The following is a 17066-nucleotide window of genomic DNA, read 5'->3' on the forward strand; positions in this document are numbered from 1 at the left end:
AAAAAAAAAGCTACTCCATGGAATTCTACCTCCTGCTGTAAAAATCACACTGCTTTGGAGACGGGTGCTCCCCCCAGTCCTGGGTGGGAGTGGGGTTGTGGGGTGTGGCACCTGAAAAACTGAAACACCATGGCCCTACCCAGGGTTGTAGAGGAAGGCCCTCCTGAGCATACGAACCCTCATGTACACAGCTGTCCGCACACACATGTGCATGTGCACGCAGCCACTGGACACATGTCCTGGCCCACAGTCACACCTGTCACAGACGCATGGGCACTGTGCCACGCACTCACTCAGACCCCACGGATCTAAGCCCCCTGGCCTCCCCTGTGCCCATCAGGCCCCGATCTCCGCCACCACCTGCCGAGCCAGGGCCCGGGGCGCTCACCGTGGGGGCTCTGCAGCTGGGCCATGGTGGCCATGAAGGGGCTCTGGGTCACGTGGCTCTGCACCGGGGGCATGAGTGGCTGCTGGTAGGAGGGGTGCAGTGGCTGGGAGAACTGGACCGGCTGCAGGGTGGTGAGGCTGCTCCCCATACTGTTGATGACCGGCACGCTCTGTGCCTGTGTGGAGGCCAGGCCTGGAGCAGGAGGGCAGGAGTCAACCAGGCCTCCCACCACGAATTCCCCCTCACCCGCACAGACCCCCTGCACCCTCCCTCCCAGCACCAGGACAGGCAGTCAGAAAACACCCAGGCACCAGGACCTCCCTAACTTCCAGGGCCCTAGCAAGTCACTCCTGCTCTCTCAGCCTCTGGCTCATTACAGAGGCCTGGGAGTGTGAAACCAGGTTTCCTGGGGCCCTGGGGGCTGCCACATAGCAAAGGCTCTGAGGCTTATCACTGGTCCCTCCCCCTGCAATGCCTCTCGGCCTTCTATTTTAAGCTTCTGCACGTAGGCCCTGCAAATCATTTTCTGAGCTTAAAAAACCCAAACTTGGAAAACCTCAACCCGCCCCCAACTTTCCTTGTTCTGTTTTCCATAAACATTGCACCTTTTCAGATGCCATTTACGTTCTATGTGTATTGACTGCCCCCCACTGCGGTTGCTAAGCCCTTGGTTGGTTTGGCTCTTTTGTGTGACCGTGTCACTGATGGGGCGCAGAGCCTGGCATAGGGCACACACGCATGCATGGACGGACGGACAGCCAGACGGGCCCCCGTGGCTCTTCCAGCCCCAGGAGTCTATGGGAGTCCCCTGTGCCCCCTACCCTGCCTCCCCCACCCCTCATCTTCACCAGCTTACCGATGACCAGGGTGGAGGCGCCTGTATTGGTGAACGTGGGGCCCAGGGAGGCAGGCTCACCGGCCCCGATGGTCATGACCCCGGGAAGTGAGGCCATGATAAGGTTCTGGGGCTGCTGGTTGAGGCCTGGGGATGTCTGCTCCAAGCTGTGCAGTGCTGTCAGGGTGCTGACAGGGGGGAGGGAGCCTCCAGTGGCTGAGACCTTGGAGGGGAAGCCAGGCTGAGTCAGGGTGAAGCCCCACACCTTATCCCTGGGGACCACTTCAGGATCCCCCAGTCCAGGGAAGATGGTGAGCTTGGAAGGGGTTTCCCGTGGCGGTGGATACGCACCAGCTTGGCTTCTGTGTTCAGCAGGCTGTGACTGGGCTCCAGGCCAGTGGGGGACACTTGGTGCAGGGGAGTGGACACTGTCACCAAGGGACCCCCGCTGCTTGCAGGCACTTCCGCTCCCTCGCTGGTTGTGGGCTGTCCATAGCGCACCCCTGGAATGGGCACAGGCCAGCCTCAGCACTGCCCTGCCCCACCCTCACCACCTCCACGGCCCACATCTCTCCAGCCTACACAGTTTGCTTGGGCAGAAGCGTCATCCTTGGGCAGCCCGCAAACTGCTCATGTTCCCCTCCTGTACGCGGTCAGCTCTGCCTGCCACTGCCTATGGCGACGCCTGACATGCAGTAAGTGCTCATTAAACCACAGTTGAACCAAACGGAATTCAGACTAATGGAATGAAGCGGCGCTGGGCAGAGCTGGAATAGGATGAGCTGGAATCCAGGTCTATTGGAACTGAAATGAATGGAGCTTGACTGAGCTGAACTGAATGGAATCACATTGAACTGGACTCTACCACAGGAGCCGAATTTCTTTGAATTACATTTAGGGAAACTGAATGGATTGGATGGGAATGGGAATGGATTAAACTATACCAAGTTTAAATGAGCTAACTTTGATGACTGAGTAGAGAACAGCATTGAAGTGGATGGTGAGGACTCAATCTGAAATGAAAGAATGGGAAGGAAATAACCCAACTGAAGTTAGATTGACAGGAGGGGGTGGCGTGGATGGAGCGCAGAGTCGTCTAACTAGAGTAGAGTAGAATGGTATGGAACCAGCCCAAGTCCGCCCAGCCTTCCCACCTACCCTCATGTCCCGTTACCACCTCCCTGAACCCCCCGCCCGTGTAGACTCACCATGGACCTTACTAGGGGAGAGGGTGGGTGGGGGCAGGCCAGGGGAGCTGTGGGCCGGCAGCGCAGAACCGGGGCCTGGTCCCGGCGGGGGCCCATTGTATGTGTCCATGGCCAGCTTATGTCGGAAGGCTTCTTCCTTGCGGCGATTGGCAAACCAGTTGTAGACACGCACCTCCGTGACGAGGTTGGAGCCCAGCCCCTGTGCCTGCGATGGTGACACCCCTCTCTGGATGCACTCCGCTCTGCAGAAAAGGCCACTGTGAGCCCCCAGGCCAGGCTCAGAGAACCCTCTCCTGAGGTTGAGGGGAGGGTCCTGCGAAGTGGGGCTCTACCTGAGTGTTTGAGGCTGGCAAATCTGGGTTCCAAACCCAGTTCTGCCTGTGTGACCTTGAGTAAATGACATAGCTACCTTAGACTCCATTCATAAAATGAGCAGAATAGCCACAGGGTTGTAGTGCGGATACAATGAGAGCAGCAGCCATTCGAGGGATGCTTGGGGGGTTGAGGTGGGGGAGAGGTTGTAGAGCTCAGTCCCTGAGCAGGAATTGAGAACTCCTGGGTCAACAGCTCTGAAGACAGGATAGCCTCCCCCGCCCTGTAGCCCACCTCTGCTTCCCCAGCCCAGACCCCGCCAGTCCTCAACCCACCAGCCACCCTACCTATTGCACTCCTCCACCAAAGCCTCTCGCTCCTCCTTGCTGGGGTTCTTCTGCCTCTCGTAGGCCTGGAACAGAATCTGCTGGGATGCTGGACCCCACTTGAAACGGTTTCTCCGCCCCTTCTTGGTTGGTAGCTCATCGCCTGTGGGCTCTTCAATCAGCCCACCCTGCCCTGCATGGGTGAACTCTGCAGGCACAGAAAGATGTGAACAGAGCACCGGCCTCTCCCACCTTCCCACATGGGTTTTCCCGATAATACCCCTGATGGTTTCCCATTCCCAGGGTATGGGTACAGAAGTGTTTACATCTAGAACTTAAAAATCATCGACTCCAGGAGTGACACACACACACCAAACATGCCACTGCTTTCATAACCTGTGTCCAAGGCAGACATCACTAATCAACTCCTACACACTGATGTACTGAGCCAAGAAATTACCTCCCCATCCTTCCTGATATGAGGCTCCAGACAAGCATAAGAGTTTATTCAGAGCTCACATGTTTGCTAGCCCATTTTACACACGAGGAAGCTGCTGTCAGGGAGATTGTTTTGCCTAGGGTCTCACAACAGAGCAGAAACGAGTTCTATCTCCTAAGGAGATTTTGAGCTATTTGCAACTTTCCAGACTGAGAAATCAGGCTTTATAGGCAAAGGATAGCCAGGAGAGAAGAAAGTCAGTCAGCCCTTGTCAGCTGCCTCCTGTTTAGTGGAAACTAGTCTATTGGGTTGTCCCTGAGCCAGCCACAGAAAGGTTGGGACACACAGGGGCCAGCATGTTTTTGTGAAAGGGGAGCAAGGAAAATTGCTAGATGGGAGATAGGAACAGGGGTACCCCAGCATCACATACCAAGAGGCACCAGTTAGACACTTCAAAAGCCAATCAGAGAAGTGACGAGATGCCAACTTGGCAAGAATCCAACAATCACAGAGCAGTGGCTGGGGCATCACACTGGCGCCCAGTGGCCCCACTGTCTACACCCCCAGCCTCGCCAGGCAGGGATCTGGCCACGACCTGGCACACAGGGCAGGGCACTATGACTTGGCCCTCCCAAAATGAAAAGATTTCAGGCCCTCCCTGGTGGCGCAGCGGGTTAAAGCACAGCACTGAGAATCTAAAGCCACTTCCGCATGAGTTCGATCCCCGCCTGCCCCGGAGGTGACCACATGGCCCGGCAGACCTCTCCTGACCCGCCCGCTGCTCCCCTCAGCAGTGTACTTCGTCGATCTGCCTGTTCTGCTCCCCGCTCTGTCTCTGGTGAAGACTCTCACCCTCCGCATCTCTGGCCTGTATCCCAGTTCTGTACAAATAAATAAATAAATCTTAAAAAAAAAAATGAAAAGATTTCAGCTTAAAAAATGTCCTTGTTTAGGCCACGAAAAACAGGGGAAATCTGAGAAACAGTCACAACCAAGAAGAGACAAGGTAGAAATGACAACTAATTGTAAACCGTCTACAACTGGCGGAGGTCCTGGACCAGAAAGAGGGTGTGAGGAGAAAGCTGAAGCATTCTGAATCCAGCCTGGCCCTGCCTTAATGGCAGTGTGCTGGTGTCTGCTCGTTCCTGGACCACACCCGTAGCATCCATAGAAGACTGGCACATTGTTGCACTTTCTAGTGTACAACAGTGTATTCGTACAATAAAGGAATCCAGAGAAAAGAAAATGTGATTAAGAAACTCCTAAGAAAGAGAAAATAAATATATAGTGCTGGACTGTATTTGTGGGTATCGTGCATTTATGTCCACTGTTTACATGAAGAGCCACATAGAAATGAGTCCACGGAGTCCCAAACTCTGTTCTGCAGGGGTCAATGCTATAATATACGTGTTCCTATATCTATAATACGTGTATATCTGTATATATTGTTAATATATGCATAAAATATCTCTGGAAGGAGACACCAGATGGAATGCCAGAGGTTCCTTTGGGAGGAATTAAATTAAAATTAAAGCCTCCATTGCCTTTTTAAAAACCAGATAACTAAGAGGAAAAATCTAAGTAGTTTACCTACAGACAGGTAAGTGAACTTAGGATTTGGCAGGGTATAAAGCCTGCTTAAGGAAGCCCGCCATCGTCTGAGTAATAGGCCCTCCGTGATGTGCAATGAGGTGCACTGTGCACCTGCCTCTGAGTCTCCTCATGTTGTTCCTTCTGCCTGAAACACCCTTCCCTGCATTTCCATGGATCCAAGTTGAACTCATACTTCAAAAGCCAGTTGAAGGTCCTACTTCTATGTAGTCCTCCCTGACACCCTGCCTCCCTGAGGAAGAATAGATCCCTCGCTCCTTCTGGCAACTCACTACTTTGAAATACTTTGTGTAGGGCTTTGGCCTGGGCCGGGCACACAGTGAGTGTGCTAGTGTTACTTTGCTATTGCATTGTAATGTATGTTCCACTGTATCTTAATGAGCTTTCCTTCTGCTTCCCCACCATACAGAGAACTCTTGGAAGGCAGAGAGTCAGCCTACCCATCTCTGGATGCCCGGGACCCTGCTCCCTGCCCCCCAGAATCCCTTGTGCATAGTAAGTCATATATTTAATCGAATCCCACTGACTTCCCCCTCAGTCTCAGTTGGAGAAATAGAGTGGGGAAAATTCCAGGTCCCACCCTTGAGCCCCAAGCCCTGCCGGGGGAGGCGGGGCTGCAGTCAGCCGTACTTACGCTGGGCCACCTCTCGCTGCTTGCGGACATACCAGGTGTACAGAGCAGCCCGCTTCTGTGTCTTCATGGGGGTGCCCTTGTTGAGGTGCTGGGACAGGTGGGATTGGTTGAGGCCAGTGGTGTCGACCACCTCCCGCTGGGGGATGTTGTGTTGTTGTAGGTAGGACTTGACCATCTTTGCCACGCGCCACGGGTCCTCCCTAGAAGCAGGTAAGATGGAGCCCACTCAGTGGGGGTGCAGGTGGGCTGGGGGTCTTGGATGCTATAAACCCTGACAGCCCTGGGAGGGGACATTGTGGAGGCCATTAGGAGTTGAACCCAGGGAGAGGGTGGCATGGGCTCTCATGCCAGGACCCAGGGACGATACACACAGACATGGGGTAACAGACCTCCAGACACACACACACACAGCAGACATGTGGGTACAGGCCTCGGTCCTCTCACACAGACATGGGGGCAGAGAAAGATTTGGAAGCATGGTACACAGAGTCGGACCGAGACATAGACACGAACAGACTCCCACAGGAAGTTGCACGGGCCACTTAGCTTCTTTAAAACGCTTCTCCTCATCCCACTAGTAATGCTACCTATGACTTATCCACTTATCCAAGTGTACTTATCCACTGTGAGGGCTTGCAAACACCTTGAGGACAAGAACTGTCTGGTTCTCAATGCTCAAACTAGGCCTGGCATAGAGTGTGCCCTTGATGAATGCATGAATAATGAGTGGATGGGTGGGATGGATGGGCAAATTGGTAGGTGCTGAGTGGGTGAATAGACAGACTGTTGGACAGACAAAGGGAGGAGCAAGTGGATGGATGGATGGATGGATGGATGGATGGATGGATGGATGGATGGATGAGGAAGAAAAATGGGGTCTGAAAAGGCAAAAACAGGATCTTCCCACTTCACAGCTGAAGGGAAGTACGTGCTCTGCATCTCTTGCGAAGTCACAGAAGCAACCAGCAGAGTCCCACTCCACCCAGAGGGTTCAGTTCTGAGTCAAACAATCAGGTAAAAAATCGTACAGGGTCTCACTTCCTGACAGTCTGCACTCAACCCTGGACGTGGCCCAACATTCCCCGCAGCAGGCGAAGGGGCTGTGGGCTGGTGCTCAGCAGCCTCACTGCGTGAGATGTGCATGTTCAACCACCAGAATCCCACCTATTTTCTAAGTTTTTCTTTTATTTAATTATGCATACAAGAACCGGGGTGTAGACCAGAGGTGTAGGAGGTGAGAGGATTCACCAGAGACAGAGTGGGGAGCAGAACAGGCAGATGTACTTAAGTACACTGCTGAGGGGAGCAGTGAGCAACACAGGAGAGGTCTGCTGCACCATGTGGGTCAGCATCCTGGCCGGGGATCGAACTCATGCCACAGGGGCTGGATAGCGCTGACTAACCCCTGCACCACCAGGGAAGCTCAGAATCCCACTCTTAGGCTGAGATTCTCTAGAGAGACTCAAGGGGCTGGGGGTCAGCCTGGCTCAGAGTCCCACCCTCTGTTTGCAGAGGGGAAGAGTCAGATGGCCTTTGACACAGACATTCCCCCTCACCCACGCCTCCGCTGTTCTTCCCTCCTGCACTTATATTACAAACACGTATCACATTAAAGCAGCTCGACAGGCAAAGCTGGGACCTGAACTCAGTCTGGCCTAGTGCATCATAGCATCCCCCCCCCACCCCCACACTCTGCAATGTGCTTCTAGAATGTGAGTGTTCTGATGTTCGCAGTTGTGCAAACGGCACCAGTAGGAAGCAGTGTGTTGCATGTCACTTGCCAATGCCCAAGCCTGGAGACAAGGTAGGTGCCCAGCAGGAGGGTGCTATTTCAACTGTGGTGCCTTCCTTATCTTCCACCCTCACCCCACCCCTGCACCCCTAAGGTCCTCACGCCGCCTGGCGCCCTGCAGGCCCCCCGAGGGACCAGGGACTGTCTGGTGGCATATAAAATGCATATAAAATGGCACGCAATTTAACGTGGAGTGAAGGAAGATTTCTACATACTTGCTCACACTTGCATGAAATGCCAAAGTGCCCAGAAGGAAGTGTCAACACTGATTGAGAGGACGGGGTACAGAGGACAGGGTGGGTGGGGCAGTTACTCTTCCGTGCTCTTAAAATCGTGTAACATGTCATAATACGGGTCCTCTGCTATAACACAATGCTGATGTTGCACTACACCGCTAATATTCCAACACGCGTTACAATATGCGTAATGTTATTACCCGCATGTGACAGACAAAACTGAACTGTAGAAAGCGAACAGCGGGTAAACCCCCAGCACTCTGAAGCCCACCGAGCTGCCCTCTCTGCCAGCCCTCCCCTCGTCCCTCAAAGGGCGCTCTGCCTTGACGCCCCCCCGCCCCCCACCCCCCCACTCCCGTTTCCCCCTCAGGTGTGGGGACGCTGAGCCTTCCATCAGCTTTGGCCCTGATGCTTTCTTCCGCTTTTACCTGCGGTTCCCACACAGACAAGAGAAGGAAGGGGGAGACAGATAAAACGTGAACTGGCCAGCAAAGTCCCATTCGTGGAAAAATGATTGTGCGAGGAGGGATGTTTCTGGAAGGCACTGGGCTGCGAGCGGGGCTTAGACACCTTGTGACCCAAGAAAGCGGAGTACTCAAAGCAGGTCTCACAGGTGAGCAAACTAAGACGTAGAGAGCCCTACACGTCCCAGGTGACCTGCTGGGACTCAAGAATATCCCACTTTTCCCCGAGCCCCCAGACTCTCCCAAACCCCCCGTCTCTGCTTTTCCCAGATCCGGCTTCCCCACCTCCCCTGCGCCCTGGACGCACCAGAGCTGGGAGGGAAGGGAAGGGCAAAGTCCAGCCCTGTGCTCCACGGCAAACACGTTTATCTGATTCTGGGGCTGCACTGCCCATGGCCTCCCGCCTCCACAGCTCCCCACCCTCTGCAGCAACCCTCCCTCCCGCCCTCCCCCGAGAGAAGGAGCTGGGTCCCCTCTCAGCAAGACCCCTCCTGGGCTCAGACTAAAGATCTGCTGTCACTGTGCCCCAATCCCTTCTGTCTGCTATCTTTGTGTTCCGTTCTCTCCATTTTTTCCATCTCATTCTCACCCATCTGGCGGCACCATGTCAACTCACACACACACACACAGTCCTCAAACACCTGACTTTTTTTCAAGACAGTTTCCTTAACTCAGAGCTAAGAGGCCAAGCCCCCAGGCACCTCGGGCTTTGAGTTTAATGAGTCTGAGGCTCAAAACAACCAGGGTTCAAGTCCCACCACTGTGACCCCCACACCTGTGTGACCTTGCACAGCCCACCTGCCTTCCCGAACACAGGGAATCCGCACCTGCCCACTGTGCCAGTGGGTGAAGTGAATGAGTTTCAAAGGGGAGTGAACGCCTCGCTCTGGGCTCAGCGCTCCAGGCACTCAGTTACCAGACGGCTGCTCCAGTCCTCACCATGTCCTCACCCTCATCACCACCACCCCCTGCAGCTCTCGGCCCCTGCCCCACAGCAGAGAGAAGAGGGCCCAGGAGACCTGCGATCCTCTCCTGCCCCTTCTCCCACCTACTGATTCTAGAGTCAGGTTAAGGCTCTGGGACTCTCCTGAGCCAGCACCTGGGGTTTTAGGGGCCAAGCCCCTGGAAGAGGAGCAGAGTTCTCAGTACCGGACCCTCGATCTCACTTTGAACCCCAGCACCCTAAGTGGCCTGGGAGTTGCTTAACCTCCCGGTGTGTCAGTTTCCTCCTCTGCGGCATGCGGTTAATAATCGCTCATAGGCTGTCAGGAAAAGAAACTGAGTTTAGCGCATCCGCAAGCGCTGTGTGAGCACCGAAGGGGGCGTGAACACGAGCGGATGGTGATGCTGAACAGCAAGCATGAGTGGGAGGGCCGCAGGAGAGGTCAGTGGAGGGCTGAACGGACCGCATGCTGCCCTCGGGCTGAGCTGTGCTGGATGTGGGGCGCGGGGGACCTGGGCACAAGTCCTGGCCTCACTACTTTGTAGGAGTGACCTTGGCAAGTCACTTCACTTCCGTGAGCGGCTCATCAGCCGCGGGTGACAGCCACCATCAGCTGCACTGACTCCAGGCACTCCCCGCCGCCCCAAAGCACACTGTGCTCTTTACCCCTGTGCATGGGTGCTTGCATCACCCGGACCTCAAAGAGGAAACTGAGCTCAGTAAACTGAAAGCACCAGCCCAAGCTAGCACAGGGCAGAGCTGGGATTCAGACCCAGGCAGACTGGCCTCCGTCTGGACGTCAGCTTGTCCTGCCTTGCCTGCTGACTCCTGGGTCTCAATGCCCAGCACCACCAGACGGGGAAGATCAGAGGCCTCCAGGTTATACTTGGAGCTTCCCAGAGACAGCGAGGGCTTAGGAGAACACCCAGGAAGGAGCCCTGTGACCACGGCTTTAGTCCCCTAGGCCCCTGGTCAGTGGGGCAGCAGATATCCCCAGGGACTCAGAGAATCCTACCCCCTCATTCTATTTATGCTGTGTGCCAGCCACCAGGCTGGCTATGAGTGAGTATGAGTGGTGAACCAGCCAACACAAGCCTTGCCCCCAAAGAGCTGCTTTTTTCATGGCAGGAAATAGAACACAGACACCTTCGATGTTCATCACAATAAGGGAAAGGATAAAGTAAAAGAAGGTAATAGAAGAGAGAGAACTAGGAGCCAAGTGACTGCCTTTAGATGGGGGCAATCAGGGAAGGCCTCCCCGAGGAGGTGATATTTGACCAAAGAAAGAGAAGAAATGGATCATGGGAAGGTGTGGAAAGAGGATTCCAGGTAGAGAAACTGCATGTGCAAAGGCCCTGGGGTAGGGGTCAGCAGAGTGAATGTAACTGACGCAAGGGAGGGAGAGGAGTCCCTTGGAAGAGGTCAGACAACCAAGACAGGGAGTTGGGTTTTAGTCATTGACCAGGTAGGAAAACTGAGGCAGAAAGAGACGAGATTAGCCCAAGATCACATGGTGAAGTAAAGGTGAAGAGCTGAGGGAAGAGCTCAAGTTCCTGCTGTGGCCTCAAACTGGGGGTACCCCAGAGAGACCTGGAACCCAGGCCTGTCCCCACATCCCCCAGACACTGTCCTCTCAGAGAAGTGGCGTTCCCTGAAGTCCTGCCTCTGCCCAGCCTTCCCCGCCTCCATCCAGACTTTATGGGGGTCCCCCACCTCAACCCCTCAGCTTTCTTCCTGTGCCCTGAGGCTGGAAGCCCACTTTTTTCCCTTGGGGCGTTTTCAGATCCCTTTTGTTACCTGAACAATAAGTAACCCAGGTAGTTAGTTATAAACTCCGCAGGAACAAGGAGCTGGTTGATAATTTATAGCAACATCTCAAATTTAAATGGAAAGTAAATAGCATGCTGTTAGCATTAAAGAAAACCCAGTCGGGGCAGTGGAGAAACACTCCAGCCTCCTCTCAGCTTGGGGCGCCTTGCTCTCTCCCCAGCCCCTTCTCCCAACTGGGCGTGAGCCCCTCTCCCCTCCAGGCTCTCTGCTCTCAGCTGCCCCGTTTCTCTCCATCTCCCTGGGCATCCTCTGCCTTCCTGCCTGTCTCCCCCTCTCTCCCTCAGCCTCCAGGTCTCTCTCTGCTGGTCCCAGGGAGCACTTTGACCTCTGCTCCCCCCCTCAGGTGCTGTGGATCAAGCCACCCCCCCACCCACCATCCCACCCAAGGGGCTGCTGATCAAGAGGCCCCACCCAGTCAGGTAAGAAAGGCCTTTGGCACCCCCAGCCCCCACTCCCACCCAAAGGCTCCCAATGCCGTCCGGGGCCCTGACCAGGTCTGCCAGCCCCACCCCATCCCTGTCCTGCTGCCCTTGCCCTGGGTCTGGCCCTGCCCCTCCCCTGCGGCCCGGCAGCCCTTTGCCCTCTACTTCCTGCCAAGTCAGGGGACCCTAGCTGGGCCCCTGCCCCCTGCCCAGGCCCTCCTGAGGCCTGGCAGACCCTGAGCCCTCCCTGAGGAGGGCACGGGACCTCGCCACCCCCAGCTGGGGCCAGGACCTTAAACAGAAAAGAGGTGGCCCCCCTGCCGAGCATCTCTGGGGCTCTCCCTCAGACCCCCAACCCCACGCAGCCAGGCCCCCGCCTCCAGTCACAGTGTCTACGAGCACGACGTGTGGAGCCTCAGCTGGGTGACCTTGACCAAGCTACTGCCCTCTCTGGGCCTCTGTTCTGTCAGAGCCCCCATGACTTCTTCCCAGGTTTCCCCTCAACATTCTCTAAAATCCTAGCGAGGAACCCAAGCGTAAGCAGCCGTGGGGGTAGAGGGTCTGCGTGTTCAGGGGGCTGTCCTTGCAGCCCCCAGCCACCTCCCCACCCCACCCTCCAACCCCCACCCCCCATTGGGGGGCAGGCTGGTTGACCCAGGCCTTCCCAGGCCACCAGCCCTACAAGTTAATGATCACAGGCCTTATCAGAGCCTTTTGCTGTTTATAAATTTATAAAACAAAAGAGAAATAATAACGCCCGTGGGTAATTAGTAACCAGGTCAGCTCTGATGAGGAGAGGGGAGGCTTTGGGCTCAGACCCACCCAGTTCTCTAGGAGATGGGGAGCCAGCCAGGAGATGGGGGTACATAGCCAGGAAGCCTCTAATGGCACCTATGGGTGGGATGGGGGCCTAAGGCTGTTCTGGGAAGGAGTGCAGCTCAAGCTCAGATTCTGTCTCCTCCAGGTAAGGAAGACCTGGGTTTTCTTGGCTGAATGCTCGAATCTCCAGAGCAGCCCGGGGAGGCCCCCCAAACCCCAGGGCCTGCTCCCCTATCATGCTTCCCAGCCCAGAGCCTGCAACCTAGCACTTAGCAGGGAAGTTAGGGTGTGGGGAGAGTTAGTTAGGGTTTTGGGAGATGGCTGAAAGCTCCCACCACCCTCTGGCTCTCGGGGCACCTGAATTGCGGACTCTCCTGCCTTTGCCCCGCTGAGGAGCTGGCGGGGCCTGTCCCCATGCCCGAGCACTGGGCTGGAAGCCTTAGCTCTCAAGGAACTGGGGACTCTGCAGAGAGCCAGGTTGGGGAGGCCCCAAGCCCACAGCAGGGACTCGCCCACGCCCACCCCCACCCCCGACCCAGCTCCCGTGGGCCCTGGCCCCTTTCCCCACAGTGAGGATAAAGCCAGGGCCCCTAGAGCTCTGGAGAGCAGCTCGGGAGGGGAGCGGGGGCCTCAGCTCCTCTCGGAAGCTGGGCGCGGGGCGCGGGGCGCGGGGCGGGGGCCTTACTGTAGCAGTGTCTCCACCACAGCTTTCTGGTGGGCCGCCTCTTCCGGGCTGAGGTTCTCCAGCTCTTTGAGGATGGGTGGCGTGAAGTCTTCTCCATCGTCATCCGTCTCGTCCTCGGAGCCCCGCGTCTCCCCCAGCCCGTTGGGCAGCTCGGGCAGCTCCCCGCGACCGCCGCAGGACTCCCCTTTGTCCAGGGAGCCATCTCCAGCCAACAGGTAGGGTCCCGGCTCACCCAACGCCTGGATCAGCGCCTCTTTGCTCAGCCCTGACTCCAGCAGGGCGGCCAGGAGCTCCGTCTGCAGCTGGCTCAGCTTAGAGACCATGGTTCTGTCCACTGGACCACGCGCGCCGGGCCACCAAGCTGGCCGCCTCCCCCACCGCGTGGCCTGCCTACTTACCGGCCAGCCAGCAGGCGGGCACCAGCCAGGCTCCTTGCATCCGCTGCCCCCCCAAACCCCACTAGCCAAGCCCTGTGGGCACCCCCAACCCCCTACCCTGGCCCCAGCGGCCAGTGAATCAGGGCCCCTGCCCGCTCTGTTTACATTGGAGCTGGGGAAATTCTCCAAGGTTCATATTTATCCGTGTGCTTAACGAAGGGGCTGAACTTTGGACTTCAGCCCTGCAAAGCACAGGCCTCATGGCAGGCAGCGGACAGGGAGCGCGGCCTTCGCTGGGAATGGCTGGCGAGGGTGGGGGAGCAGCGTCGGGGCCCAGGGTGGCGGGACAGAAGGTGCCAGGGGCTGGGGAGGTCTTCAGGAGGGCAGAATCAGGTCCCCCGCCAAGGACCTGGTAGGGGGTCAGGCCTAGGCAGGAGAGCAAAAACAGGAGGTGTCGGGGAGCAGGAGCGGAGGGGAGTTCCAGGCAGGTGGGCCAGCTGTCCTCAAGGGGAGAGCTAGTTCAGTTCCATCTTGAGAATGGCCCCACCCTAACCCAGCACCAGCCTCTACGGAGTGAAAACGTGTTCGCTCGTCTACTGTGTGCTGGGTCTGGAACGTGCGTCATTACCTCCCATCATCCCAACAGCTGTAAGAGCTACAGGGACTCTCCCTTTTTACAGAGGAGGCAACCCAGGCTCTGAAGGGATGAGACTTGAGGGGTGGTAATGAGGTGAAGCCAGTGAGGCCCTTGACTGGGGTGAAAATGTTGAGGGCACCAAAAAACCCAGTCATCAGGAAAAGCACTATGCTTATACAATACATTGCAAAGTCACAAGAAACACGAAAGCAGGTAAGCTAGATGTCCACACAGAACTGGAACGTGCCTGTTCAGAGCAGCATTTGTCATGATAGCCCCGAAGTAGGAAAGTCACAAATATCCATCAACAGATGAATGGATAAAGAACACATGGTCTAGCCACACTGTGGAATATTACCCAGCCAGGAAGAGGAATGGCGTGCTGGCATGGACAGCAAGCCAACGCCTGGGGCTGGGGCCAGGGAGAATGGGGAGGGGCAGCTTAGTAGGCGCAGGGTCTCTCTGGGGGTGCTGCAAATGCCCTAAAATGGACTGGGAGAATGTTATGCCGTTCCATAAATGTAATAAAAATCACCGAATTGTGCACCTTCACGTGGGTGGATTTTTTTTACAAGCCAGAGGTTCAGGGGCGGTGAGAGGATTCACCAGAGACAGAGTGGGGAGCAGAACAGGCAGATCGACAAAGTATACTGCTGAGGGGAGCAGTGGGCGGGTCGCGAGAGGTCTGCTGTGGCATGCGGGTCACCTCCAGGACGGGGATTGAACTCATGGTGAAGTGGCTCTAGCTTCTTAGTGCTGTGCTTTAACCTGCTGCGCCACTAGGGAGGGCCCTCAAGTGGGTGAATTGTATGGTATATATGTCAATTAAAAATATGTTTAATTAATGCAAAACTTGTGATGAACAAATGATTAAAGATTTTTAGAGATGTTCCAAGGCTGGCTTCTCTCCCTAATTCCTAATTCCTAATTCCAGCTCTGGCAAAACCCATCATTTTACCACCCCAACCTACATCTTCCCTCTTGCAGTCAGAGCCTTAACAGAATCCCTGAAATTGATCTCTAGCACCCCAAAACTGGGGGTGTGCCCAGGAGTAGACAGGAGAGCGCTGAGGACGACTCACAGGCAAGTGCATTTCCTGAGTGTCTGCATTTCTCTCGGGGCTGCAGAACCAAGGTCGTGTTTGGCAAGGGAGCAAGAGAAAATGTGCCCTTGGTCACAAGACCATTTCTGCAGTCCAGCCAGACCAGCAGAGAGGAGAGGAGGCTGGTTAACAATGATAGTGGAGCTCAAGACCACCTTCCATATCTCTCTGTTCCCCTACCTGCTACGTCAGCATCCGGACCTTGAGTTATGTCTTCACACACTCCCCTTCTAACATACACCACAACTGTGCTGCCCAATACACGAGCCACCTGTGCCTGTTGAGCACAGTCAATGCCACAGCTTGAAGTGACAAGATTTTGGAAATATTGGTTGAAATGTAAATTTTTTTCAATTTTTCAAAATTAAAAATTAGGAACATTTATTTCACCTGTTTCTCTTTTTCCTTGCTGAGTAATATTCCATCATCTATATGTGTCCCCCCCAATTCTGAGGTGATCACCTGTTGTGACAGGAACACAATGAGGGACACACAGTTGTGGAGCAGGTTTCCAAGGCAAGACTCTGCTACTTGAGAAGTTATTGTGCCATTTGTTGAAAGCACAGAGGCTAGTAAAAGCTGATCCTGTAACAATGGTATGAGGAATAAGGTCAGGGGTATAGGGACAAAGTTCACAAGGGACAGAGAAGCATACATTAAGAAATATTTGGGTCAGCACAATGTATGTGTTGAAGTTATCACAAGCAGAGTTATCCTGAGACCACCAAGCTGGTCTGGCTGGACTGGCTGGAGATAGTCGCAGAATCAGGTCAGCAGCAGCCTTGGCATCCAGGCCCCCCTCCTGATACAGGCTATTGTCCATAGGTAGTCAGGCAGGAATGCTCTGTTGTGATTTTCAGATAGCAAGTAGGTCACAGTTGCCCAGAAAAGGTCAGCTCATAGGAACACAGTCACCTGTTTCTTTTATACCTTTTTAACTGGTACTACCAGAAATCGTTCATTATGTGTCCACAGGTTTCTTCTCTAGGACAACACTGCTCTATAATGTACATGTTACATTTATTATCTAAGGTTGATCTCCCTTGGCTAGAATGTAAGCTCCGTGAGGGCAGGACTTTTGTCTGTTTTGTTCACTGCTGTTTTCCTAGTATCTGGAATATTGCTAGTTGGTACTTAATAAATATTTGTTGGATAAATGAATCACTAGATTTCACTGGGACTTGTATTTTTAGTGCTACACTAAGCTTTAGTGATAATCTATATAATCCTCAAAACAGCTTTACAAAGTAGACAGTTATTATTCTCATTCTGCAGAGACAGAAGCTCAGAAGGGCCGAATCTGCTCAGTCTCTTGGAGATGGGCAGTTTGACGTGCAGAATGATGCTGGCCTTGCCCTTCCTTGGGGGGGCAGGGGGGGCAGGGGGGAACAGAGAGACCCCATCTTTCCTCCAGTGCTTTCAGTTTCTTCCAAGGCACGAGGCTTTGGAGTTCGGTGGCTGCACTATCCATCAGTATACCCAGTTCTGTACTTTAAGATGATCATCAGTTTCTTTTTTACATTTCTAATGACACTACATGAAATTTTTAATTATGCATGTGTTCCCTTGCTACTTCTCTAGGAAAGCAGAATTCTGGAATCCAGGCTAACACAAGGGGGAGTGCTGTTACTGTCCCTTTGGGGTGTCTTGGTTCTCCGGCTATGCTTGCTGCCTGCACTGTCCTTTGGGTACTGTTACCCAGAAGAGGGAATGAGAGGATAGAGCCTGGGTCCTTTGCACAACTGTGAAGTAACTCACCCAGTGCCAGGTCCTCCAGCACCCAAGTGGCCGAGACTTCTACTACCAAGGGGGGATACAGCTGGCGGGGAAGAGGGAGCTGAAGTAGTCTGGGAGAGCCTCCAGGGGGCCTAGGCACAGATGCACCCCAGGGCCCAACTTCCGCTTTCACAGGACACACAGAAGTGACTGTCCCAGCTCCCTGGGGAGCCCCCTGAGGCGTGAGGAGCAATATGACTCTGCTTCTCCACCATCAGGAAGGGCTGGC

General features: G+C 54.8%; 1 protein-coding gene across 3 annotated transcripts in view; it reads right to left on the bottom strand.

The window, feature by feature from the left end:
- The window catches only part of HNF1A (HNF1 homeobox A), a 16861-nt gene extending 3397 nt beyond the window's left edge, over positions 1 to 13464 (bottom strand). For 2 of the 3 annotated variants that reach the window (XR_193550.2, XM_004690971.2), the window contains exons 1-7: positions 12945 to 13464; positions 5754 to 5953; positions 3091 to 3277; positions 2432 to 2673; positions 1575 to 1726; positions 1245 to 1446; positions 389 to 580 (exon numbers count right to left, since the gene is read on the bottom strand). Coding sequence is in view for 2 of the 3 variants with exons in the window: in XM_004690971.2 (XP_004691028.1) it covers positions 389 to 580; positions 1245 to 1446; positions 1575 to 1726; positions 2432 to 2673; positions 3091 to 3277; positions 5754 to 5953; positions 12945 to 13267 (1498 nt within the window). In the remaining variant the exon portion in view is untranslated. The remainder of the gene's footprint in view (positions 1 to 388; positions 581 to 1244; positions 1447 to 1574; positions 1727 to 2431; positions 2674 to 3090; positions 3278 to 5753; positions 5954 to 12944) is intronic. The other variant, XM_012731138.1, reaches the window with a different exon arrangement.
- Between the last annotated feature and the right edge of the window lie 3602 nt (positions 13465 to 17066).

The sequence above is a fragment of the Condylura cristata genome, unplaced genomic scaffold (assembly GCF_000260355.1).
Source record: "Condylura cristata isolate star-nosed mole 26May11 unplaced genomic scaffold, ConCri1.0 scaffold00029, whole genome shotgun sequence".
Taxonomy (NCBI): Eukaryota; Metazoa; Chordata; class Mammalia; order Eulipotyphla; family Talpidae; genus Condylura; species Condylura cristata.